This window comes from Zalophus californianus, chromosome 13 (assembly GCF_009762305.2).
Source record: "Zalophus californianus isolate mZalCal1 chromosome 13, mZalCal1.pri.v2, whole genome shotgun sequence".
Classification (NCBI taxonomy): Eukaryota; Metazoa; Chordata; class Mammalia; order Carnivora; family Otariidae; genus Zalophus; species Zalophus californianus.
Window position 1 is genome coordinate 206,347 of NC_045607.1, and position 26,093 is coordinate 232,439.

Below are 26,093 nucleotides of genomic sequence, written 5' to 3' on the forward strand. Positions count from 1 at the left end.
AAAGCCCCTGGGCAGCCAGAAAGGTGGGCGCTCACCCAGAGCCTGACATTTCCCTGGGCCATTATGAATGCCCCTCCCCCACCCCAGGTTTCACCTAGTTTCTTAGATCAGGGCTTCAGGTGGTGGAACCGAACAGCGCATCTGAGGTACGGGGTGGCTAGTGGCCCAGGGCAGACAGCCGCTAGCTAACATGGTCTCTCTCAGGCCATCCTTCCCATCAGGGCTGCGCTAGCTACCCCAGTCCTCCTGGCCCTGAGGGAGCTGTTAGCTGCCTGGGTTCTCCCTTTTCCTCCACTAAAAAGAGAAGAGAGCTACGCAGATTACCCTGCCCAAGGAAGCTAAACTGAGCCACAGATGCTAAAGGGCCGTGGAATCAGACAAGCCGCGGCCACCCCACAGCCCCGCCCGCAGGCCCCCGCCGCCGCCACTCACCAGCCGCTCGGACATGGGCGTCTTGTCCCCGTCAGGGAGGTGCTGCTCCAGTGCCAGCACGATGCAGTTGGCGATGATTGTGGCCAGGATCATGTACTCAAACGGAGTGCGTGGGTTAAGGACTGGCCAGGAGGCGCCAAGGCGGAGGGGAGGGGAGGAGGCCCACAGCGCGCAGTGCAGCAGGCACGGCGAGGCCACCTCCAGAGGGGCTGAGAATGACCGCTCGGAAGCCTACCCCGCCCTCCCTGCCCTCACCCTCGGGGTCCGCCTCGAGGCGGAGCCTCTTGCCGTCTGGGCGGCCAGCCCCTCCGCACGTCCGGGCGGCCGTCAGCACCGCGGACAGCGCCCCCGCCCAGCTCCGCACGGCTCCCGCGACCCGAGGGGAGGGGACTGCGCCCCCCGCGCGAGGCTGGAGGAAGGACCCCGCGCAGGCGCACACTCCTACCTAGAGACACGTAGCCACATGTACCTACACAGGCACTTGAACATACATGTACCCAGAGTCTCGAACGCACGCACGCGCAACACCGGGTTCATGTAATGCCCGCACACACACACTCAAGCACCTGCAGCCAAGCACGCGCCTGGGCTCGCGTCCACCAGGGTGCTCACACCTACACAGACACGGATTCGCCCTCGGTTGCCCTCCAGGCTCGCCGCGCGCTCTGCACCCACACCAAGGGAGTGAAGGGACGAGTCCAGGGACAGGGGGCTCCGCCCAGCGTCCATTCCGCTCCCGCAGCCGCCACCACCACGACCACACGCGCGCGCGCGCGCGCGCACACACACACACACACACACTCAAACACACACGCACACGCGGCGCGCGGAGGGCCCCGGAGCCCCGCCCCGCCCCCTCCTCGCCGAGAGCCGCGTCCCCGAGCCGCCTCTCCCCAGGTCGCACCCTCCTCCCGACCCCGGGAAAGATGGCCACTGGGCGCCGCACGCGACCCGCCCCAGCCCCGGGCTCCCCCCCACCCCCGCCCAGGCCGCCCCTCCCAGACCCGCCGGGGCGCAGACGCCGGACACCGCGCCCGGTCTCTGTCCCCTAGACCCCGGACGGTCCCCCGGCCCCCGCGCGGCACGGCCCCGGGCAGGATATGGCCACTCGGTGATGCGCTTGGCGTATTTGCGGACGACGTTGTCCTCGCTGAAGACGAAGAGCGAGCGGTTGACGGTGAAGCAGTTTTGCTTGACCGGGATGGGGTTGTACAGCGCCATGGTCCGCGCGCGCTGCGCGATCGACTGCTTGTAGAGGACCCGCTGGCCGGGCTGCAGGCCCCCCGGGCCCGGGCCGCCCGCCCCGCCGGCCCCGCCGCCCCGAGCCCGCTCCCCACCGGCGCCCCCATAGCGGCTGCCCAGCTCGTCCCCGAAGCGGACCATGGCTCCAGGGCGCCGCGAGCATCCCCCGGCCCGGCGGCCCCGGCAGGGAGGGCGCGGGGCGCGCCAGCCAGGCGCTGGGAGCGGAGCAGCAGCGGAGCCGCGGAACCCGCACCGGACCTCGCCCGGCCCTGCCGCCGCACCCGACTCCGCCGCCCGCACCACGCCCTATAAGGGGCCGGTCACGTGGCGGCGCCCGGCCAATCCGCGCTCGCCCCGCCCGCCCGAATGCCGCCCGCCCCGCCCCCAGTTGGCCGCCCCCGCCCTGTCCCCCGCGGCCGGTCCCCGCCGCCAGCCCTCTGGGCTGCGCCTCGGCCCCCCAGGCCTCCGGGCTAAGCCCCGGGCTGGGGCGGGCGCCGGGAGCGGGCGCCGTCTGCGCATCCCGCTTCGCGCCCGGCCGGGCGCTGGCCAGATGCTGAGCTCGGCTGCTGCGGCCGGGAGCCGGGCTGGACTGGCTGCCCTCGACGGACCGCCGAGCTGAGCGGCTCCAATGGACGCCTCTTTTGCCCCCAGGAGCAGGAGGCGTCACCAGCCGTGAGAAGCTCCAGCCCAAACTGCGGAGGGTTAGGCCCCTGGCTCCCCATGTCTCTCCCCACACTTCGCTCCCCTTGCTGCGGACCACTGGCCTCCCCCAAGATGCTGGCTCCTGGGCCCTCTCCTGCCATCCTTTCGGAGTCTTTCACATCCTTATAGACCATGCTCTCAAATCCCTGGTGTTGGGTTTTCAGGATGCACAACTCTGTCCTGGGGCCCCCTCAGCCCTCAATCGTACCCTAGGCCTTCCTGTCAACATGCACTGAATCAGTTCCAAAATCTCAGCTCAGAGATTCCTTTGTTCTATCAGACATTCAATAACAATTAAAGAGAGCCTGCTATGTGCTATTCATCCACCCTTCCATCCATTCAACGACTCTGCTAAACACCTATCAGATGCCATGCACGAGGCTCCCAGCTCTGCCTTCATGGAGCTGACATTCTTACACAAGGAATGACAAATGCTTCCATAGTGCTTACTTTGTGCAGACACTGCTGTACCCCATTCGCACACAATTTGTTCATTCAGTCCTCACAACATTCAGATAAGAAGCCTCCTGGAATCACTCCTGGTGAGTGACTGAGCGGATAAAGCAGATGTCGCACGCTGTCCGCTTCACCAGTGCAGGAGCGCAAATCAATACCAGAGGCAGCACCAGGTGGCAGTGAGTGCTGTGAGAACAGAACAAGGATGGCAAGTGACACTGAGCCGGGGAAGACCCCTGTCAGGAAGCGAAAGGTGCCGAGTGAGACCAGCACAGGGCGCAGGGGCCCAGGGGCAACCTTGGGCTGTGCTGATGGAGTTACAGGCTCCCACTTCTGCTCTCAAAGTCAGAGAAGAGTTCTGTGCAGAGGGGTCATCATGACCCCAGTTCTGGAAGAATCCCTCTGGCTGCTGAGTGGGGAACAGACTGCAGGGGGCTGGGGTGTGTTGCCCAGGATATATTCAGGGGTGAGCAATTCAAGCCAGCTATCAGTGGCTGACATGGTGCAGTTTTAACCTCACTTAATAAAAAGGCATAAAGTATGCCATTTCAGGAACACGAATTCTTTCCATTCTTCCTCCCTCCCATGGTCGCAGTGTATACGTTTTGTCCTCATGCTTGTCACCTCATGGCCCAAGGTGGCTACCATAGCCCAAAGCATCCCTTCTTTATACCACCATCTCAAATGAAAGAAGGGGCGGGTGTAAAAAGGACATCCATTTTTTAAAAGTAAACACATAACATCCTTTTATAATAAAGGGAAGGTTTCTCAGCAGCTCCCCAGAAAATTTCTCTTTAAACTCTGTTGGGCAGATCTGAACCATGTACCACTCCTGGTTTCAAGAGGGTGGGAAAGTTGGCATATAGCAAAAAGGACCAGGACCGACATTACACACTGAGGTGAGCACGTAGTGGCCCAGACATAAACAGGGTCACTTAGCTGCAAAATGGAAGGGAAGATTATAGGGAGGCTGCCAGAAGGCCTGTCACTGGAGAAATTGGGGGGTCTTCGACAGCAGCCCAAAGGAGCAATGGTGTGGTTTGGATGAGAAGCATCATGCCCGGGGCTCTATCATGCAGCTGACTGGATGGCCGATGCGCTGCTTGTAAGACTTGCCAGAGAAGGAATGGAGCCTCTTAGTTTTTTACCTGTTGACTGGTACTCTTCGCTGAAGCAGGGGAATGAGGGAAGAACTTGTTGACCACAGGGTGGAGATTAAGAACTTCGTATTTGACATAAAAGTGGAGATGCTGAGTAGGCAGTTGGATGTTGCAAGCGATGTTCAGATGATAGGTCGCGGCTGCAGATATGAATCTGGAAGCTGTGTGAAACACTTTGTGTCTGCCCCTCCCGTTCTCTCTGCCCTTCCCCACTCTGCTCTGTGTCACGCACTGACCTGTGCAGACTGCATCAGCTCACTCCCTGGACATCCAGCTCCTGGTTGTACTTGGCTGATGGGGAGCACCAGTAGGCACTTGGAGGAAGAAAAGAACAAGGTCAAGGTATGTATCCCCCGAGCTCGCTCCTGCTGGCTCCCCTGGGGTTGGCCCTAAGTCTCAATTGAAGGTCCCAGCTCCTGTCAGCCCCTTACGGTTCCTGCTCCCTCTCCTTGTTTCTGCAGGCCGGGGAGTGGTGCCAGTGCCTGGAGCTATCAATCCCTCAAAGTTTTGTTATACCCTGCACAAATCATGGTAGATAGTCCCTTTGAGTGTGCCACCCTGGCAGACCACTGCCTGAATCAGAAATCATCACTGAGAGAATAAGTGTAGACAGAGAGCAGAGAGCCCGGGGGGCCGGAGGGCACTCAGAAAGCATCAAGTAGGTGAAAAGGAGCCTGAGAAGGAGCAGCCAGAGAATTCAGGGAGGGAAGGGTCAGGAGAGTCCAGTTTCCAGGGCCATGGGAGGAGCATATGTCAAGAAAGAGGTTATTCTCATCTGCCAAATACTGCTGAGCAATCCGGAGAGATGAAGACCAACATTCAATCGTTAGCAAGACAGAAGCACCTGTTACCTTGATAAAAGCAGTTTCTGTAGAAGAGTAAGAAATAGCCTGAGTGGAATGGGTTAAAGCAGATGACCCACGAGGAACTGCATACGCAAGGGCACACACCTTGTGCAGTGAATTGTTCTGCGAAGGGGAGCAGAAACATAGTACAATATAGCCAAAGACAGGCCCAGCATTTAAGGAGTTTATGTGCTTTTTTTTTTTAAGATGGGGATGTTATTGGACTTTATATGCATATTGAAATTACTCAAGAAAGAAAAGTTGGTGGTGCAAGAAGGGTGTGTTGCCTAGTCTAGGTAAGGGGGCACAGCACTTGGGACAGCCCACTGGTTGCAGCAGAGGGGAAGACCAGCCACATGATTGTAGGCACAGGTGGGTTGGTAGACTGGGGGGAGGGGGAGGGCTGCCTTCTGACTGCTCTACTTTCTCAGTGAAATAAGAAACAAGATAATCAACCAGGAGGGAGAAGGGGCATTGCAGGCTGAAAGGGGGAGGAGCAGGTTGAAATGCTCATCCGGAGGAACGAAAAAGAGAATCCACTGGGGAAATGTGGTAGGGCAGGCAGTTCTGAGCTGAGCGGGATGCAGAGGGCAGTGTCTTTGGGAGTGAGGAAGTTAGGACAGAGGACTGGAGTCTGTTACCCCTTGATGACACTCTTCTTCCTCCCTGGGCCTTCCAGCTCACCTGTTTTACAACCCCCTCCAGATCTCAGTGCTTCCTACTCCCCAGCCCCCTCCTTTCCTGCCAGGGCTCCCTAGTCCCTCACCCTCTGTCCTACCCACTGGCAAATGGCCCACCCTGAACCTCCAGGAGTACCCCCATGAGGCTCCAGCTGCTGCAGAAGGTCACACACTGGACAGACTGGTGGCACCACAGTCCCCCCAAGGAAGTCTTCAGGGGTCGCCAAGCTGGTACTGCCCCATGCTTGGCAACAGCATTGTCATCATGCCCACTGTCCTTGAAACTCGGCCCCCCTGCCCATTCTTGGAGGGTAGAGGCCTTGCCCCCATTCCCTCCACTATACCTCCTCAGCATCTCCTACAGATGTCCCTCCCCTTCTTTTTTCCCAACCTTACTGAGATATAATTGACATCTAATATTGTGTAAGTTTCAGGTGTACAGTGTGATGATTTGATACGTGTATATATTGCAAAATGATTACCATAGTAAGGTTCGTTAACATATCCATCACTTCACATAGTTACCCTTCCTTTTGTTGTTGTTGTAGTAAGAAGGCTTAATTAAGATAACTGGAAGTTTATTCCTTTTGACCAACATCTCCCCATTTCCCCCACCTCCCAGCCCTTGGCAACCACCATCCTTCTCTGTTTCTGTGAGTTCAGCTTTTTCAGATTCCACATGTCAGTGAGTCTTTCTCCATCTGATTTACTTCATTCAGCACAATGCCCACAAGGGTCATCCATGTTGTCATAGGAGGCAGGATTTCCTTTTTAGGACTGTACTCAGATACGTCATTGTACATGTCTCACATCTTATCTATCCATTCATCTGTAAATAGAGACTTAGCTTGTTTCCATGTCCTGGCTATCATGGATAAAGCTGCAGTGAACATGGGGTGCAGACATCTTTCCAAGATCCCAGTCTCATTTCCTTAAATACACACCCAAAAGTGGGATTACTAGATCATATGGTAGCTCTATTTTTAGTTTTTTGAGGAACTTCCATACTGGTTTCCAGAGTGGCTGCACCAGTTTGCATTCCCACTGACAGGCACAAGGGTTCCCCTTTCTCCGCATCCTCGCCAACACACGTTGTCTCGTCTTTCTGATACCAGCCATCCTAATAGATGTGATATCTCACTGTGGTTTTGATCTGCATTTTTCTGACTATTAGTGGTGCCGAGCACTGTTTCATGTAATTGTTGGCTATTTGTATATCTTCGTCGGGAAAATATCTGTTCAGGTCCTTTGCCCATTTTAAAATTGGATTATTTGGGTTTTCTTGCTCTTGAGTTTTACACATTTCCTATATATTTTGGACATTGACTCCTTATCAGGTATTTTCTCCCACTTTGTAAATTGCCTTTTCATTTTGTTGATGGTTTCTTTTGCTGTGCAGAAGCTTTTTATTTTTTTAAAGATTTTATTTATTTATTTATTTATTTATTTATTTATTTATTTATTTATTTGAGAGAGAGAGAGGTAACAAGAGCAGGAACACAAGCAGGGGGAGGGCCAGAGGGAGAAGCAGAATCCCCTCTGAGCAGGGAGCTGGATGCGGGGCTGGATCCCGGGACCCTGGGACCACGACCTGAGCCGAAGGCAGACGCCCAACCAACTGAGCCACCCGGGCGCCCCGGTCTATTGTCTGTTTTTAATGCTAGTACCATACTATTTTGATTTGTATAGCTTTGTAATATAGTTTGAAATCAGAAAGATTGATGCCTCCTGCTTTCTTCTTTCTCAAGGCTGCTTTAGCTATTTGGGATCTTTTGTGGTTCCATATGAATTTTAGATTTTTTCTATGTTTATGAAAAATGTCATTGGAATTTTGATAGGGATTGCATTTAATTTATAGATGGCTTTGGATAGTATGGACATTTTGACAATATTAATTCTTCCGATCCATGAACACAGGGTGTGTGTGTGTGTGGGGGGGGTGTCTTTTCATTTATTTGTATTTTCTTCAATTTCTTTTATTGATATCTTATAGTTTTCAATGTACAGATCTTTCATCTCCCTGGTTAAATTTATTCCTAAGTATTTTATGTTTTTGATGCTAATGTAAGTGAGATGTACCTCCCCTTGTAGACTGCACCTTTGCCACTATGTGTTGGGTTCCCATATGGGGATTTGGGGAGGGAGAACTAAGAGGAATTTTTTTTGTTTTTGCATAAGTTAATATTTAATTTTTTAAGTAATAAAGGTAAATAGAACAGGAATCCAAGACTCCTGCACCTCCAACTTATCTGCATCCTTCAGTGTTCAAACACTGTGCCACCCCCTTCTGACTTAGTGCCCCAAATGCCCCCTTTGCATGCCCCCTGCTCTTGGATACCCTCCCCAATTGTCCCCATATTGCTATTTAGTTTTTAAAATCAAACAAGTACATGTAAATTATAAAATATGCCTAAGGTTTAAATAACCCACCAACCAGCTTAAGAAATAGACCCAGGATATCCTAGGAAGCCCCTGTGTGCTGCCTGACCTCCACTACCTGCAGAGGCCACTGCTTCCTGAATTTTATGCTCACCCTTCTCTCCCTCTGTCCCTGCACAATATTTGTATAGTTTTCCGTGCTGTTTATAGAACTGAACTGTATATATCCTTCAGCAACTTTATTTCCACTCAATACTCTGTTGTCATTTCACATGTAGCTGTGAATCATCTGTTGTCATCACATATATTAGTCTGTTGTACAATTATTTGTCCATTTTACTTTGATGTAGATGTGCTCCTTTATGTTTTCTGCTATTTCAAAGAATTCTCCAATAAACATCTAATACAGTTCTCCTGGTATATGGGCAAGAAGCTCCAGGAGACCCGAATCAAGGCGAGGGATTTGCTAGGCCATGGAACAGGATCTCAGCCTCACTGGGTTCCACTAGATTAGTACCCAGAGGGTATGACTGACGCTCCTTCAGCAACCCCCCCCCCCAGCACTCTGGTATTATCAGGACAATATGTTTGTCTATCTGATGGGCATTTCAAATATCTCACTATGACTTTTAATATGCATTTCGTTGATTACCCATACAGTTGAGCAGCTTCTCCCATATTTATTACCCATGCATGCTTCCCCTTTATCAAATCAGCCATTCAAATCTTCATCCACCTTCGATGAGGTCATCTTTCTCCATAATGACGTGTAGAGGTTCTTGCATGTTCTTGTATGAGCCTGTCAGATTAAGTGTTGCAAAACCATCTCTCATTCATGATACAGATATATTTATTATGATGTAACCTAAATCTACCCAATTTTTCCTTTGTGTTTTGTGATTTTTGAATCATAGGAAATTCTTCCTTAATTTACCCTTGTGAAGATACACTCTTGGAATGTTATTCTGGAATGTTTAGAGTACATTCTCCTATATTCTCTTCTAAAATTTGTACATTTGCTTTTTGCATTTTAAACCACATGCAACTAATTTTTCTGTATGATGTAAGGCAGGAGTCAGCTTTAATTTTTTATATAATTATATTGTCAGAACACCATTTGTTGAAAGGTATCCTTTCCCCACTGCCAAGCCAGCTCTTTTATACACCACAGTTGTGTATATGTGCGGGTCTGTCCCTTGGGCTCTCGGTTCTGCTCAGATGATCGATTTGTCTATCTCTGTGCCAGCACCATTCTGTATTAATTACTAAAGCTCTACAAGAAGGTAAACATCCCTACCTGGTTTTTTCCTTTAGGAGAATTTTTGCTATTCTTGCTATTCTTTTGTCTATGTAATTTTTAGAATCAACTTGTCAGGTTATACAAACACAATGGACTTTTGACAGGAATTGCATAGACTCAAAAGATCAATTGTAGGGGGGTGTCTGGGTGGTGCAGTGGATTAAGTGTCCGACTCCTGATTTCGGCTCAGGCCATGATCTCAGGATCGTGAGATTGAGCCCCACATTGGGCTCCAGGCTGGGCACGGAGTCTGCTTCGGGATTCTCCCTCTCCCTCTACCCCTCCCACGGCTGCCCCCCCGACCCCTCTCCCTCTTGATCTTAAAAAAAAGAAAGGATCAGTCTGGGGCAAATATACATCCTTGTGATATTGAGACTTTCAATGCATGAGCAAAATATAGATCTTCATTTATCTGAGGGGTCTTTGGTTTATTTCAAAAAGTTTTATAATTTTCTCCATCAATTATTGGTCCTACACATTTATATGAGCTTTATTCTGCTGTGCTTTACATTTTCATGCTATAATAAAGGACTCAATTTTTAAAGTCACATTTTCTGTTGCTCATATTTAGAAATGCAGCCTTCTTTGTATATTGATTTTGTATAAGCAATATTGCTAAATTTTCTGCTTAATTCTGACTATTCATTGTTAGATTTGTTTTCTATGTGGATAATATTGAAAAAATAAGTTTCATTTCTCCTTATCCAATTCTTGTATCTTGTGTTTTTTTTGTTTTTTTAAGATTTTACTTATTTATTTGACAGAGAGAGACACAGCGAGAGAGGGAACACAAGCAGGGGGAGTGGGAGAGGGAGAAGCAGGCTTCCCGCCGAGCAGGTAGCCGATGCGGGGCTCGATCCCAGGACCCTGGGACCATGACCTGAGCCGAAGGCAGACGCTCAACGACTGAGCCACCCAGGCGCCCCTGTCTTGTGTTTCTTTTTCTTATCTTCCCGTGCCAGCTGGTACAATGATGTCCCAAAATGTGATGGTGGACACACTGTCCCATTCCTCATCTTTAAGATACTCTCAACCTTTCACCATGAAGCATGTTTGTTATGTCCCTTATAAAAAGTAGGTGCCCTTCATCAGATCAGGATATTCTCCTCTAGTCTTAATCTCTAGGAGTTTTAATCATGAATAATGATGAATCCTACCAAATGTCTCTTCTGCCTTAGCAGGGTCATCTGGTTTTTCTCCCGTATGCTAAGACGGTAGCTCACAGTAATTGATCTCCTGAAGTGAAACCACCCTCTCATTCCTAGGGCGGATCAAACTTGGTCACGACTGATTATTGTCTTTAGGCACTAGTGAGATTTGGTTTACTAACAATTTGTCTGGAGTTTTCACAGCTGGTCTCTGAACGACATCACCCCCCAGTTCTCCTCTTGCACCCATTCCTACCAGAGTTTGGTATCAAGGTTATGCTGTCCTTCAAGTGAATTGGGGAGCATTTCCACAGAGAATTTGTACATTAAAAGTTCAGTGGAACTCACTGGCTGGGGCTGATGTTTTCTTTGTGATTCCAATTGCTGAGATTCTCTATCTATAAGGGTTATAAGACTGTTCAGATTTTCCATCTCCTCTTGGGTCAGTTTGATTCAGTTCTGCTTTTCTAGCAATGTCCCAGCCCAAAGTTCTTCATATCATCCTTTTAATCTACGTTTTATCTATGGCTGTGTTTGCTTTTAAGTCCCTATCGTTATTTACGTATTTTCCTCTCTCCCTCTCTCAATCTTCCCGGAGGTTTGCTATTTTTATTAATCTTGTCCAGGAACCGATTTTTGGCTTGACTGATTGTCTCTATCATATGTGTATTTCCTATTTCATTAATATCTACTCTTTATATTTCTCCTCCTCTCCTTTGTTTTGGGTTTATTCAATTCTTCAGGTGGATGATTAGCTAATTAATTTTCAGCCTTCCTTCAAAGAAACACACACAGGACATTATTATTAAACAGTTGTGGCTGCCGTGAAAACAGGAGTCCTCAAACTATAAGAAACACAATTCACAAGGGGCTCAGCCGATATGCTCCAGATCAATCACGGCCTTCGTGCCATGGCCACACTTCTTCGGGCCAAGGACTCCACACTGGCGTTACTGAGCCAGCCAGATGCCCAGTGATGGAGGATGTCCCCACCCAGCCTCCTGTCACTGTCTTCACTAAAAGAGCTGTGCCCGTCTGATGGCTCCCCCAGCCCCCTCCCCACCTGCTCCCAATTTATTTCCAGTAATAATAAGTATCTATTCATTGTCACCTAACACCATCTAATAAAACCCTTGTACATTTAATCCCATCTGCATCACGAATGAACTTGGAAAACATCACACTAACTGAAAGAAGCCAGATAGGAGAAGCCCCTGTTACATGATTCTATTCTATGAAATGTTTCCAGAATAGGGAAATCCATAGAGACAGAAAGGAGCTTAGTGGTTGCCAGTGGGGGAGGGACTGATAATAGGTGTGGGGTTTCTTTTTGGAATGATGAAAATTTTCTGAAGTTAGATATTGGTGATGATTGCATAACACTGTGAATTTATTAAATGTCACTGAACTGTACATTTTAAAATGGTTAAAATGGTGAACTTTATGTTAGAGTGAATTTTACCTTAATAAAAGCTTTTAAATAAAAAAAATAAGTAATTTTTAAAAATAAAGATATTGGGCCCCTTCCATCTCCTTTCATCAGTGTGGCCACCTTCCTACTTGTTGGACCAGTGCTGTCTGTGACCTAGGAACACCGTGGCCCTGTCCTGCCCCCTTTCTGCAGCCAAAGTGGCCTGTTGAAGCTGCGACCTTAACAGTGTCACAACCCCACCTGCATCCCTTTCAGGGCTCTCTGTGGCTGCCACTCAGCCGCGAGTCTTGCTGTTCACAAGTCCGCACGCATGCTGCCCCTGCCTGGACAACTCAGTCCACACCTCAGGCCTCAGCCAGAAGCTGCATCGTCATAACACCTGCTTCTCCTGCACAGCGTCCAGACATTCTTAGGGTGCATTTATTTGTGACTCTTTCACCTGTCTCCCTGGCTAGAATGGAAGCCCATGAGGAAGAGACTGAGGTCTGCTCCTCCCTGCTGTCCTCTGCTGTGACCTGATGCCGGGTGACAAGTAGCAAAACTGCTTGCTAAAGACCCTTCCTACTCCCTGTGCCCAGCACACTGCCCTGTCCTGCCTACCACAACTCCGGAAGTGCTCCTGGTCCCTCCCTCCTCTCTGCCCTGGCCCAGCATGGAGGGCGGCTCCCCGTCCCTTCTCCTCAGCAGCCAGAGCCTTTTGTCCAAAGCACAGCTCCTACCACATCACTCTCCCCGTGGCTTTCAAAATCCAAGCTCCCTGACCAGCCTGGGAGATCTGTGGTCAGCCGGCCTCCTCTCCAGCCCCCACTGCCCAGCTGGTGACACCGGGGCTCCTACTGGCCTGTGCTAGAGTCCTCACTGCCCTTCCCCACCCCCACCTTTTCAGTTAGTTTCTCCATCACTGGGTTGGTCCACCTGGACACCACTGACATTTGGAGGCAGGGGATTCTTCGTTGTTTGGCAGCATCCTTCTAGATGCCGGCAAATCTCACAGTACTTCTCCTCTGTGACAACCAGGTCTGTTTCCAGATCTAGCAAATGTCCCCTGGAGGGCAGAGTCATGGCCGCTGAGAACCACTGCTCGGGTCCTGGTAGTTCCCAAATCTGTACAAATTTCTCTCCTTTCATACCTGGGGATCTGAACGTTGTTTCTGGACATTTTACCCTGGAGAAATGGGATTTTTATAAAGACCGATGGGAGGAAGTTGACGAATTTGTAACAAAGCTAATCTGAAAGAGTGAACAAATAAAATGATGAGAAATAGAACATGGAAAAGAGCAATGAAAGAACAGTCCTAACAAGATAAAATGGCAGTAGCCCGTGTCGTTTCTGTACCCTTTCAGAGAAATTCTAGGAAGGTTGGTGCAAATGTAAAGTGACATCCCCAGGACAGCAGCAAGGGTGTCGTAAGCTCAGGTGTGACACCAGGTCCGGAAGCCACTGCACAGTGCGTCGTGGGCTGACCCACGGACGGCACCGCACAGCCAGGGGCTGAGAACTACCAACTTAAAGGAAGAAGCTGCCAAGTTGGATTGCAGAAGAATTTTAAATTCTTTTAAGGCAGGAGCAAAAAAAGCACTCAAAGCCTAATATATATTTTTAAATAACCATCATAAACAAAGTAAATAAGCACATTTGGAAAATATTATTGATGCATAAGACAAGGGATGAATATTCTTGCTATCCAAAGAGCTCTTTCAGATCAATAATAAAAAGATTAACAATTTCACTGAAAGCAGGCAAAGGACATGAAAAGTTGCTTCACAAAGAAGGACAAACATAACCATGAAGGAACTTACAATGACATAAGGCAGAGCCCCAGGTGGGCAAAGGCCTGGACTGACTACCATGGCACCCGATGGGGTCACCAGGGGAACAGAAACCCTGTGGGGAGGTGTGGGCCCTGGAGTCGGACTGTGGGTCAGTCATGACCCTGCCACGATGAGCTGTGTGGCCGCAGGCATGGTCCTTAATATCAGCTCCATCATCTGTCAAGGAGAGGACGGTCTGTACTGTGTGGTCAGCACAATTATTAAATGATTGCACTTAACAGTGTCTGGATGCGGTAAGCACTGAGTCAAACAAACAGCAAGAGCTTGAGAAATGGTAGCTATTGTTCTTTTTATTGATATATTTTTACATAAAAGATTTGGATATTCATGAAACCGTTCATCATGAGGAAGACATTGGGAGTGAGTGGACTTTAAACTTGCTTCCTTTCTGTACTGTATTGACAACAGATGTTTTCTATGTGGAAACGTAAGGAACCAAGACACATGCTTGAAAGGAATAAACCACCAGGAGAGCGCAGCCGGAAGGAAAGGGGCATGTGTGAGCACACAAGCCAGGAGACGAAACGTAAGGTTCGTGGGAAGGAAAGACTAGTCAATAAATGCTTTTGAAATCATCGGCTTTCAATCTGGAGGAACATGCAATTCTAGTATTCAGAGTAACCGGCAGAGGCGCTCGGAGGGCCAGGTTCCGGAAACCGCCATAAACGGACTATCACAGTACAGCGAGTCGAATGAATGCTGTGGTCTCCCAGTGCGTATCGAAGTTATGTTTACACTGCACTGCAGTTTATTAAGTGTGCAACAGCATTACGTCTAAAAAAAGAAATGATGTGTATCCCTTCATTAAAAAGGACTTACGCGCCAAGAAATACTAACCATCAGCTCAGCCTGCAGTGAGTCATAATCTGTTTGCTGGGGGTGGGTCTTGCCTCCATGGTCAGAGTGCTGGGCACTGAAGGCTGGGGTCCAGGGAAGTTTCCTAAAATAAGATGACAGCGAAACTTGCGGCATCGATTCTTCCCCACACGAATGACTTCCCTGTAGCAGACGATGCTGTTTGATGTAGCATTTTACCCACAGTGGGACCTCATCCTCTCAACTCTGCTGCTGCTTCAACAACTATCACATAAAACGATATTCTAAACTCTTTGTCATTTCAAGAGTCTTCACGGCATCTTCACCAGGAGTACTTTCCATCTCCAGAAAGCACTGTCTTTCCTCAGCCGCGTGTCCGCGCACCTCTGGGCGCTCCTGAGATCCTGGTTCTCTTGCTGTTTCCGCCACGCCCGCAGCTGTGAACTCTACTGAAGGCCTGAACTCCTCAAAGTCCGTTTCTTCCAAACTCTTGTTTATCATGGTATTTTGGCCTCTTCCCATGAATTCGGAGGGTTTTTAATGGCATCTAGAATGATGAATGCTTTCCAGAAGGTTTTCAATTTACTCTGCCCAGATCCAACAGAGGAATCACTATGGCCTTACACAATGTAGTTCTTAAACTCTAAGACTTGGAAGTGGGAAGTACTCCTTGACCCATGGGCTGCAGATGGAGGGTATGTTAGCAGGCACGAAAACAGCATTCATCTCATTGTGCGCCTCCATCAGAGCTCTTGGGGACCAGGTACAGAGTCACTGAGCAGGAATATTTTGAAAGGAATCCTTTTTCCTGAGCAGGAGGTCTCAACAGTGGGCTTCCAGTGTTCAGCAAACCACGTCGTCAACAGGCGTGCTGTCATCCAGGCCTTGTTGTCCTGCTGATAGACCACAGGCAGAGATGGAGCACGATTCTCAAGGGCCCAGGGATTTTCAGAAAGGTCAATGAGCACCAGCTCCAACTGCAAGCCACCAGGTACTTTACCTGCTGACAAGAGACTCAGCCTGTCCCCTGAAGCTCTGGAGCCAGGCACTGACTTCTCTCTTGCTGACAGTCCTAGATGGCATCTTCTTCCAACAGAGGCTGTTCTGTCAACACTGAAAATCTGTTTAGTGTTGCCGTCTTCATGAATGATCTCAACCACATCTCGTGGGGAACCAGCTGCTTCCACCTGCCCTCTTATGTCATGGAGGCGGCGTCTCTCCTTAAACGTCAGGAATCCACCTTTGCTGACTTCAGAACTTTTCTTCTGCAGCCTCCTCACCTCCTCAGGCTGCGCAGACGGAAGAGTCAGGGCCTTGTCTGGGTGAGGCTGTGCTGGTCGATCCTCCATCCAGACAACTAACACTTTCTCCACGTCAGCAGGGAGGCTGTTTCACTTTCTTATCACCGTGTGCTCACTGGAACGGTACCTGTGATGTCTTTAACAACGCTGCCTTTGCATTCACGACGTGGCTACTGTTTGGTGCAAGAGGCCTGGCTTTTGACAGGACTTCCTCACTCAGCTGAATTCTTCCTAGCTTCTGATTTAAAGTGAGGGCCGTGCAACTCTTCCTTCCACTTGAGCACTGAGAGGCCATTGTGGGGTTACTGACTGGCCCAACTTCAGTACTGTTGTGTCTCAGGGAACAGGGTGGTCTGAGGAAGGGAGAGAGACGGGGACCAGCTGTGCGACAGAGCAGTCAGAACACACAACACTTGCCGTAAGTTCACCATCTCACACGGCGTGGGTCACGCGCCCCAAGTGCAGTAGTAACATCAAAGGTCAGTGGTCACAGATCACCACACCAAATATAATAATAATGAAAAATTTTGAAATATTGCAAGAATTACCAAAATGTGACACAGAGGCAAGAAGTGAGCAGATGCTGCTGGAAAAAGGGTCCTGACAGACCTGCTGAAGCAGGGTCACCACAGACCTTCGATCCATAAAACACACAGTGTCGGCAAAGCATAATAAAGCCAAGTACAATCAAACAAGCATGCTTGAGTGTTTTCATAAAAATCATTACAAGAAAGAAAGAAAAAAAAAAGAAACCAGTGAAAAAATGAGTAGACGAACCACAAATTAAAATATTAATAAATGGCTAATTAAAGCAAAAGTAGTAACAATGTCTTGGGGTATAAACTGTAGGGAGTAAAATGTATGACAATATCACAAAGGTTTGGGGGAGTGGAATTATCCTGCTGTGAAGTTCTCATGTGAGATGTAAGATATTATATACATAACAGGGTACAATGTAACATTATATGAAGGTGGACTGTGCTGAATGGAAGATGCATATTCATATTGTAAACCCTGGAGCAATCTCTAAACAACAAACAAAGGGTACAGCTAATAAGCCAATTGAGGAGACAGAATGGATTATGAAAGTATACTTAATAGGAAAGAAAGCAGAAAAAAAGAAACAAAGGAACCAAGAACAGATGAGATAAAGAGAAAACAAGTAGTAAAACTGGTCAATTTAAATTTCGGAAAATGGGCTGCTACCAGGTTGGAGGCAGAAAACGAACCTGGGACATTCTGACGTGCCATAAAGTAAGACGTGCTCATGAAGGACAGCACATGTCAACAGGAGACCGAGGCAACCTTGAAAGAGTGCCCACCACGTCCAATTTTTGACATTTTCGGCACCCACACCAATAATAGTAAGATTACAACCCACTGAATCAAATAGGAAATTGTGAGTCCATATGCCTACAAGTAAGTTCAAAGTGTGGTGAAGGATGGGATCTTCACATAGTCTCCAAGGGCTTTTCCACAGAATATTCATGAATTTCAACGGGAAAGTGGAGACTGCAGTGGGAGAGGCTTACAGACACCATCGTGATCAAATAATTAAAGGTCGCCTTGTCAGTACGTGGACCAAATCCGATTCGCAGGCCACCGGACGGGATGCACTGGGAACACGGTACCCCTTCCGTGGCGTTCCTGTCAAAGATGCACAACCTACATCTAACCCAGAGGACACGGACAAATCCAAAGAGAGGGCATTCTACAAGCAAACTGACCTGTAGTCTTCAGAAGTGAAAACCAAGGAGACACAGCTGCTCCGGACTGAAGATGATCGAAGACACAGGACCACTAAATGCAACAGGGTGCCGAGCTGGACCCACGTGCTTCGGCGAGTGGGGCTGGACGAAGGCAAATGCCGCATGGGGTCTACGGGAGCAGAGCCACCGTCCTGGTGTTGGTCACACAGGAGGACGTCCGTGGAGGGATGACGGAGCATCAAGCTGCCTACCCTCAAATGGTTCAGAGAAGCAAGGCTTGGCCCTGCCCTGCAGCTCTCCTGAAAGTGTGAGATTCTACCTGGCATCTTTGGCTTAACATCTATTTTTAAATTGTGAGATAAGGAAGTGCATGCTGTATGGTTCCAATTATAGAAATTCTAGAACGGGAACTGTTCATCTGTATTAACAAGGGCAGATCAGCTCCCCTGGGGCAGGGTGACTTCAAAGAGGCACTGAGAAGTTTTGGGGGGCGGTGCAGGTGTTCTTTACATCTTGATTGTGGTGGTGGTAGTTATAGGAGTACTTACATTCGTCAAAATTCATGGAACCCTTAAAATGAGTGCATTTTATGATATGTGAATTATATCTCAACAAAGTTGATTTTAAAAGTTTAAAAAAGCCATCTTTTTGTTGTTGTTAGGCATTTATATGCTCTTTCTAAAACTTACATAAAAATACCAAGGCCCAGGGCGCCTGGGTGGCTCAGTCAGTGAAGCGTCTGCCTTCAGCTCAGGTCATGGTCCCGGGGTCCTAGGATCGAGCCCCAAGGCGGGCTCCCTGCTCGGCGGAGAGTCTGCTTCTCCCTCCGCCTCTGCCCCTCCCCCTGCTCATGCTCCTGCTTGTTCTCTCAAATGAATAAATAAAAAATCTTTAAAAAAGAATTCAAAGGTCCTAGGATAGCTAAAATAGTTAAAGAATCATCTTTAAGAATAAGAACAATTTGAAGTATTTATACCACATGTGATTTTGATACTCAAAATGAAGCTACAGTAATAAAAACATAAAGATAGGCAAATAATCATAAATGGAGTCCACATGCACATATCAATTAATGTTCTACAAAGGAGCCAAAGCATTTCAATGGGAGACTCTTCAAATCTTTTTAAAAAATGCAGTACAGAACGACTGAATGCCCACATTGGACATGCCCTCTTTACTCAAGCATTAATTGAAAATGGATCACACACCAACATATAAAATCTGAAAGTATAATGCTTTAGAAGAAAATGGCAGATGATCTTCCCAACCTTGGAGTGGGACAGAGAAAATACCTCTCCCCCCACCCAGAAGAGACATTGGACTTGCCCAAAATTATAAACTTCTGCTCTTAAGAAAATGAACACAAAGTAACAGACTGAGAGAAAACATTTAAATACTTCTGACAAGGACTTGTACGTACAACACATAAAGAACTCCTATGCTCTGTAATGGAAAAATAGTACAATTAAAAAATACACAAAAGGCCGAATACTTTGCAAACGAAGATCTACACACGGACAAGAAGTGTCTGAAAAGGTGCTCATTATTAGCCATCGGGAATGCAAATAAAAACCACGATGCCACTACACACCCACCAGAGTAGGCAAAATTAAAGATGGGAAGCACTTAATACTAGCAGGGACACAAGCAGAGCTGTCTCACACATGACTGGTGTGGACCGGCACAGCCCCAGTGGAACCCACACCCAGGGATTATTCCCCGGACAAACAAATTCACATGTGCGAACAGACTATACCAGAATGTTCACAGGTGCCTTACTGATAATAGCCCCAGACTAGAGACACAAATGTTCGTGCAATGGGGGATGGGTAAACAAATCTGGCATATCCTTACTACGGAATTCGCTTCGACAAAAACCAATGCGAGAGCCAAAAAAAAAAAACCAACCAAACAAAACAAAACAAAAAACTGAGCAAGAGAAGCTAGGACAGAGTAATCTACAGCATGGTTCTGTTTATATGAAGTTCCACAAAAGGAAAAAACAAACCTAGGGTGAAAGAAACCTGAACAGGAGAGGCCTCTCGGAGACAGGAACCAGCCGGGAAGAACAGAAAGAAACTTCCCGGGCGATAGATGGGAATGCCCTATTCTCTGGTAAGGGTTGGGTTACACGGGCAAAGGGAAATCTGTCAAAACTTACTGAGTCATACACATAAAATCCATGCATTTCTCCATATGTAAACTGTAATACCTCAATTTCTTAAATATTAAATTTATAGTTATTTCACGCCCTACACAAAATGAATCCCACCTAGATTTAAGAGCTAAACTGAAAAATAAAGTATCGGAAAAACTGCTGGAGAGTATTTTTATAATTTGGAAGCAGAGAAGGTTTTTCTAAATATAGTGCATAATCAGAAGTCACAGTCGATTTTACCACATAAAAAGCTTAAATTCAGTGGGGGTACAAAGCAAAGAATATATAAAGAGTTCATACAAATTAATTAAGGGAAACATGAACACCACAATGAAATTTTGCAAAACTTCACATTAGAGGAAAGGCCGACCTGCAACACATACAGAGACAGGTTGATCAACAACCAGAGAGTAAACTGTAAGGCACTGAGGTATCGTTTTGCTCTGGTTGATTGGAAGGAGTGGCAGCATGACAACGGGGTGTGTGAGGTGTGGGAAACGTACCCTGTTGGTGGAGACAAAGGCTGGCGTACGTTTTATGGGGGGTTTTGGGGGACTGCTTCCAGAACGTATGCTGTGGAATGCCCTCTGACCCCTTCTAAGAGAACCACCACACAAGGATGGCACATGGAGCTCTTCCTCCCAAAACAACGTCAGTCAACATCCACACACACATCAGCAAGGACTTAACTGCAGCCACTCGAGGGGTCACAGACAGGACAAACGTCCACACAGACGAAGGGAGGCCATGAGGGGCACTCCTGGTGGGTTTCCTGGTTTCTCTCCAGTTCCCATGTGTTCTGCGTGCAGAGGTGCAGCCGGGGTGACTGCTCACATTCTAGCTTAGCTGCCCCTCTGGAGGCCTCAGAGAGGGCCCACCTCACCTCCAAGCCAGAGGCCCACACTGCCACCTGCAGTTTGCTTCCTGCTAGAGCAGAGACCCCTCTCCCCCACCCCCAACCCCGAGCACTAGCCACAGGGTGGGTTTAGGGACATCAACAGCTGGAGCTGAGGTGGTCCCCATGGAGCTCTCCAGGACCTGGTGACACAGCAGCCCCGGACACGAACATCAGGCTCCTCAAAGCCAAACCCTGTGGGGGCTTGTTTTAGGCGCCCACAACTTGCTGTGAGGGTGTCCATTGGGGGCGGCAGGGTCCACTTACCCCCCAGGCCAAAAGTTTTCGACCAGACTGGGTCCTGATTCAACAGAGAGCTGTTTGCACACCTAGCATCTGACCCAGTGCACAGGATTAGTTGCCTGCAAGGTAACGAGCTCAGAACCCAAGGCGGGGGGTGCTGGGGGCAGGGCCACACAGGGCTGGTGGGGTCCGCAAGGCCTGAAATCCAAGCTCCAGGTGGAACCCCTGCCACCCCACCCACTGCCTCTGGGACGAGGCATCCTGTGGGCCTACTGCCCTAGCACAGCCCCCACTCTAAGGCACTACCCAGAGGAGAAAGATGACAGGCCTGGGGAGCCACGCCAGAGCCCTCCTGGAGGAAGGCGTGTCACCCTTTTCTGTAGGATCAGCCCTGCCTCTTTCCCACTTGGTCACAGACGCTCATGCACACCCAGGCCTGAGTCACCTTCTCAAGGGCCGAAAGGGAAGGCACCCTGCCTGGACTATTTGTGAAGTGCAGAGGAGCTGTTACTGTCCAGATAAATGTCTGACAATGTCTGACTGAGTGACTTCTTTGTAGAAAAAACCAAGCACTCAGCCGTTTTTTCTTGGGTTTACAGTGCCCCGGTGAGGGAGGCCAGCCTGGCACAGAACACAGAGGCAGTGGGTTTGGAACTAGGGGTTTCCTGCTGAGGGGTGGGGGCCACAGGAAAAAAGCCCCCCAGCCTCATCACCTTCAAAAGCAGATCTGATTCAGGATTCTGGGGACCTACCTGGCACAGCCCCAGCAGCCTCCAGAACGGTACCTGGGCCTCAGTGCCTGGTGCTGGTCGTACAAAGACACACACACACACACACACACGCAACACGCATGCACACACAAAGCGACGTGCACAGACTCCACGTGTCTGCCTTGGTGGGTGGGTGCAGGTGGTGTCCTCTGCAGGGGCAAGCTGCAGTGCAAAGAAGGCGTGTGCTTCCCAGTGCCCTGGTTCAGGCCCCAGCGCAGGACTGGACCCAGCCCACTGGTCCCCAGGCTGCGTGTGAGCCCGTGAGCACCCTCACAGGCAGCACAGGTGTTCTGCAGAAACCAGTTGAAACATGATACCATAATAAAAACCTCATTTAAAGTACTTTTTTTTTTATTGATTTCATTGAAAACAGAACAAGAAATGGTCTGAGCCAAAAGACTGCTCTTAAAACTGTCAAAAACATTTTAACAGAAAAAAATAAACATGACTGCATCATGAATGTTTTAGAAGAGCCGCACAAAACCCCACTGCTACTGCACTAGTTACAGTATTTAAAAAAGTATATGACCTGGCAGCCGTCACACAAAAGGTGATGGCAAATTTATTCCACGACAAGACTAACATTTTAAAAAAAGTTTTTTCCTGCATTTTATTCTAAAATCACTTTGTTCTCTTTATACAGTTGATAGTTTATTTTCACATGGTGAGTAGAAACCACACCAGAATCAGCACCGTTGTCTGTGTTTTGTGTTTTTTATTTGTCCTAATGTTCAATAATGGTAGAAAATAAATCAGTTTATTCATCATCATAGCATGTGGTTTAAAAATCAACAGAAGGTGCCAGCGTCGCTGAGCTGGCAGGGCTGGTGCGGGGTCCTCCGTGGGCCGTGGCCCTCCTGCACCCAACAAACCGCTTCCTTGGAAAGAAATGCATTAGAGGTCTGATATATAGGACTAGATATAGGACTTCTTTAAAAAGCAAACCCACATTTTCTCCAAAGTTAGGGACGGCTCGGCCCTGACCTCTCCTAGGTCGAGGTGGGGACAGCGTCTGCGCAGTGCCCAGGAACTGGCACCTGCCACGCAGGCCTCGGGCAGGCAGGTCTAACGGAGCAGCTTGCGGGTGACTGTGTCTTCGGTGGGTGCCACGCGGGGAGCCTGGGCCCACAGGACTTCACCAACAAGCCCCACAGTGGAACGGGAACCAGGGGAGCAGACGGGGAATGAGAAACGTGGAAACGACAAAACCATCATCAGAAACTCACAAGGTCACGCCAGCGCGGAATCCCAGAGTGTTCCAAAGCGCCCGCCCCCAGCCCACGGGCCGCCACGCCGGGGCCTCGCAGCTGCGGCCCACGTCCCTGCAGCCCCAGGTCGGGGCCTTCAGGCATCCGCTTCTCCTTCCTCTCCAACCGCAGTGTGAACAGCACCGACGCTCGGTGCCCCAGGCCGGCTGCCACTCATAGGGGGTCGGCGGTGAAGGAGCTGGTGTCAGGCAGGCCATTCTCCTGGCCCTCCTGGGTGGCGCTGGCCTGCCGCTGCGCCAGGGCCGTGCTGGAGTGCCGGCACTTGGGGGAGCCACACCGGCAGCTGAACAGCTTGCCTTTGATGTCCCAGAAGCGCTCCCCATAGTCAAACCTAGGGAGAGAGTAGAGCTGAGGGCGGCATCCAGGCCCCACACCGCCTGGGAGCAGGGTGGACCCAGCCTGAGCAGAGCCATCCGTCCCAGCTCAGAGCTGTGGAAACACAGAGAACCACTGAGGATAAGCCTGTGTTGAGCAGCACGTGTCCGCATCCCAGAAGGTCCCCAAACCCAGCCAGCCCCTGGGGACCTCGGCGCCTACCCCAGCTGCTCCCCAGCCTCAATCAGGCGGGTGCTGAAGAAGGCAATCCTGGGAAACCGCAGGTCCTGGTGTGACATGAACACGCGCACGGGCACCAGGTTGGGCTCGCAGTGGTGGTTGATGAAGCGGCTGACGTTCCCGTAGAACCGAGCATCGATGCAGTATACCTCGCCATCCTAGCGGGCGGGAAGGAGAGCAGGGAGCTCGAACAGGCGTCTGTAGACCTCAGGCAGAAACATGACCCCAGAGCAGGGGCACGACAGGCCTCAGTGCTGCGGGGAGCCTGCCCACTCCACACCACTAGTCTGGCTGCATGAGCCAGACACGGGCCATCTGATGCTCGGACGCCACCAGGAGCAGGAGGAAGGTAGCAGGGCTGCAGGGACCATGGGGCGGGGCAGGAAGCCAGCGTGCAGTGGGGGGTAGCTCCTCGGGGACTTGGTGATGGAGGAGCAGCAGATCCCAAGGAGTGGCTGGGAGACATGGAGTGTGTGGGCAGGTGGCACAGAGGGACGGAAGCAGCACTCGGGCCAAGGGCTGCCAGGTGGCTCCTGAGAGGTTGTTACAACCACAAAACAGGAACACCGCCATGTCCTGCTAACCCAGTGGCACAGAGAGGAGCCAGTGCCTAGGGAGTCCCAGGACACTGCCTCAGCACTGCTCCCGGGATTACGATACACAGCGCAGCAGGACACTGAGCTGACAGTGAGAAAGGGTGGTTGGCTTGGGGGCCTGACCTCACCACAGGAACCCTTTAAGTAGCAGAGTCTTCTCTGGAAAGACCCAGAGCACTAGGGCCTGAAGTCAAAGGGGCCACATGGTGAGGAATGTGCATAGCCTGGGACAGCCATCGAAGTAGCGGGCATCTGCCCTGGGACGCAAGGAGCCGAGTCCTACAGCCCCTCAACAGGCTGCAGGCACTTCTCCCCAGAGCAACCCCTCCTGCCCGCCCCTGGGGCCCTGAGCAGAGAGCCTGCTCACTCCATGTCTGCCCCTCACAGTGGACAGCCAGTGAGCAGGGATCTTCTCACACGGCTATGTTTGTGGGAACTTATTACACAGTCACAGGAACCGAGCGCCAAGTCTGGGAGGAAGACCAGATATACAAGGAGGAGAAGGGGGCCTTCCAGGTGTGTGTCCTGTGGCGGGCAAAGCATTTACCAGAAGCCAAAGGATCCTCAGTGGTCAAGCGAAGACAAAATGGTGACAAAGACGGGTGGTCTCTGACAACTTTCCCACAAAACCAAAGGCATATGTGCCCCTGATCTGGCAATCCCGCCTCTTGGCAGATCCCAAAGACACGCCAAGCTCCAAAATGACTCACGTGGCACAGATTTTGGCCTCTGCCTCTAGATGTTAGGGACTAAATGTGCAGGTGGCCCCACCCTGCAGGAAGCAGCTCCCCTCCTGTAAACAGCCCGAGAAACTGTGACCAGCACTGGAGGGCACGCAGCCTGGACGTGCGGAGCCCACAGGGAAGACCCTCGTGCAGAATCAAGAGTGAGTAACTAGAACCCATGACTGCAGGGCACAGTGGGGCTCAGACTGTTCTGTGCACAAGTCCCTGCCTGAGCCCAAGTCAGGATGGATGCCAGGATGGCTGCCGGGGATGCCAGGGGAGGCAGGTGGACGCCGCCACCTTGACAGAGGCAGAACCCACAGTCAAGCCCAGCCAGCCAGTCAAACAAAGCAAACGACACACGTCAGAGGCACACTGGAGCTGCCGACACATCAACACGGACAAAGGCAAAGAACCAAGGAGATAGACACATTCTAAAGAGAAAAGAAAATCAACAGAGTTCAGCCCTGAGGGGACCCAGATGCTGCGCTGACAGACAAGGACATTGCAGCCCCCGTCAGGCGGTCCCCGACAACGTAAGACAGAGCACGTCTCTCCGTGAGTGAGTATCTCAGAGACATAGAAACAACAAGAAAGAATCAAGTGGAAATCCTCAGTCCAAGCTCCCACGCCACTGCCCCCCGGCTCTCAAAGCCAGCATGGGACGGCTGGGCACAGCCTCAGGGACCTGAGCGAGGGCGAGTGCCCCACAAAGTGGTGCCTCGTGTGCAGGATGGGTCCTGGAGATGCCACTGCAAGTCACAGCAAAGGCTGAAATCAACCTGAACGTGCCCAAAACAATGAGAATGACGTGCACATACTCCTAATATGTGACCCCTGAGCCACGGGGAGCGCCTCAGAAAGTGGGGGGGTAACCACCTTTTCTGTAAGAAGGGCGAGGAAGTAAGAAACACACACGGATACTCTGTGTTTCTACAAAGGGTTACCTGTGGGGTAACACAAAACACGCAAGACTTTCTGAATATAACCTTTTCGGGTACTGTCTATTTTAAAACATGTAAATATTTTACATAACTAAAAAATAGTATTTAAAATTCTAGAATTTATTATTTGTTTTAAAATACTTTCTACCACCAACATGGGGCTTGAACTCACAACCTCAAGATCAAGACCCTCATGCTCCACCAACTGAGCCAGCTGGGCAGCCCTAAAATTCTAGAATTTAAAATGAACTAAGACAAATAAACACACCTAAACAGGAGCCCACCCACACGGCGCAGCGTGCGCCAAGTGCTGCACGGCTGGTGCTCGGCGTCCTGGGTGGGCACATTCTAAACAAAGACCTGGCACGCACACTCTTGGGGTGCGACGCCCCTCCAAAACCGCAGACACCACTGGGAACCAGCACCTTTACAGGCGGGATGCAAGCGTGAAAGCAAAATTAGTCCAGAGTCAATGACATCCTGAGGGCAGCCACCCTGGTGTCC

General features: G+C 50.0%; 2 protein-coding genes across 27 annotated transcripts in view; both read right to left on the minus strand.

Moving 5' to 3' along the window:
- The window catches only part of CACNA1B (calcium voltage-gated channel subunit alpha1 B), a 181,571-nt gene extending 179,715 nt beyond the window's left edge, over nt 1-1,856 (minus strand). For 7 of the 19 annotated variants that reach the window (XM_035723559.1, XM_035723561.1, XM_035723557.1 and 4 more), the window contains exons 1-2: nt 1,535-1,815; nt 433-538 (exon numbers count right to left, since the gene is read on the minus strand). In XM_035723559.1, the coding sequence (XP_035579452.1) occupies nt 433-538; nt 1,535-1,815 (387 nt within the window). Of the gene's footprint in view, nt 1-432; nt 539-1,534 lie in introns of all 19 variants that reach the window. The other 12 variants (XM_035723547.1, XM_035723554.1, XM_035723546.1 and 9 more) reach the window with 4 other exon arrangements.
- A 20,229-nt stretch (nt 1,857-22,085) lies between these two features.
- The window catches only part of EHMT1 (euchromatic histone lysine methyltransferase 1), a 137,154-nt gene continuing 133,146 nt past the window's right edge, over nt 22,086-26,093 (minus strand). For all 8 annotated transcript variants that reach the window (XM_027615859.1, XM_027615860.1, XM_027615864.1 and 5 more), the window contains 2 exons: nt 23,307-23,482; nt 22,086-23,100 (listed from right to left, as the gene is read on the minus strand). In XM_027615859.1, the coding sequence (XP_027471660.1) occupies nt 22,923-23,100; nt 23,307-23,482 (354 nt within the window). In that variant the 3' untranslated portion in view covers nt 22,086-22,922. The remainder of the gene's footprint in view (nt 23,101-23,306; nt 23,483-26,093) is intronic.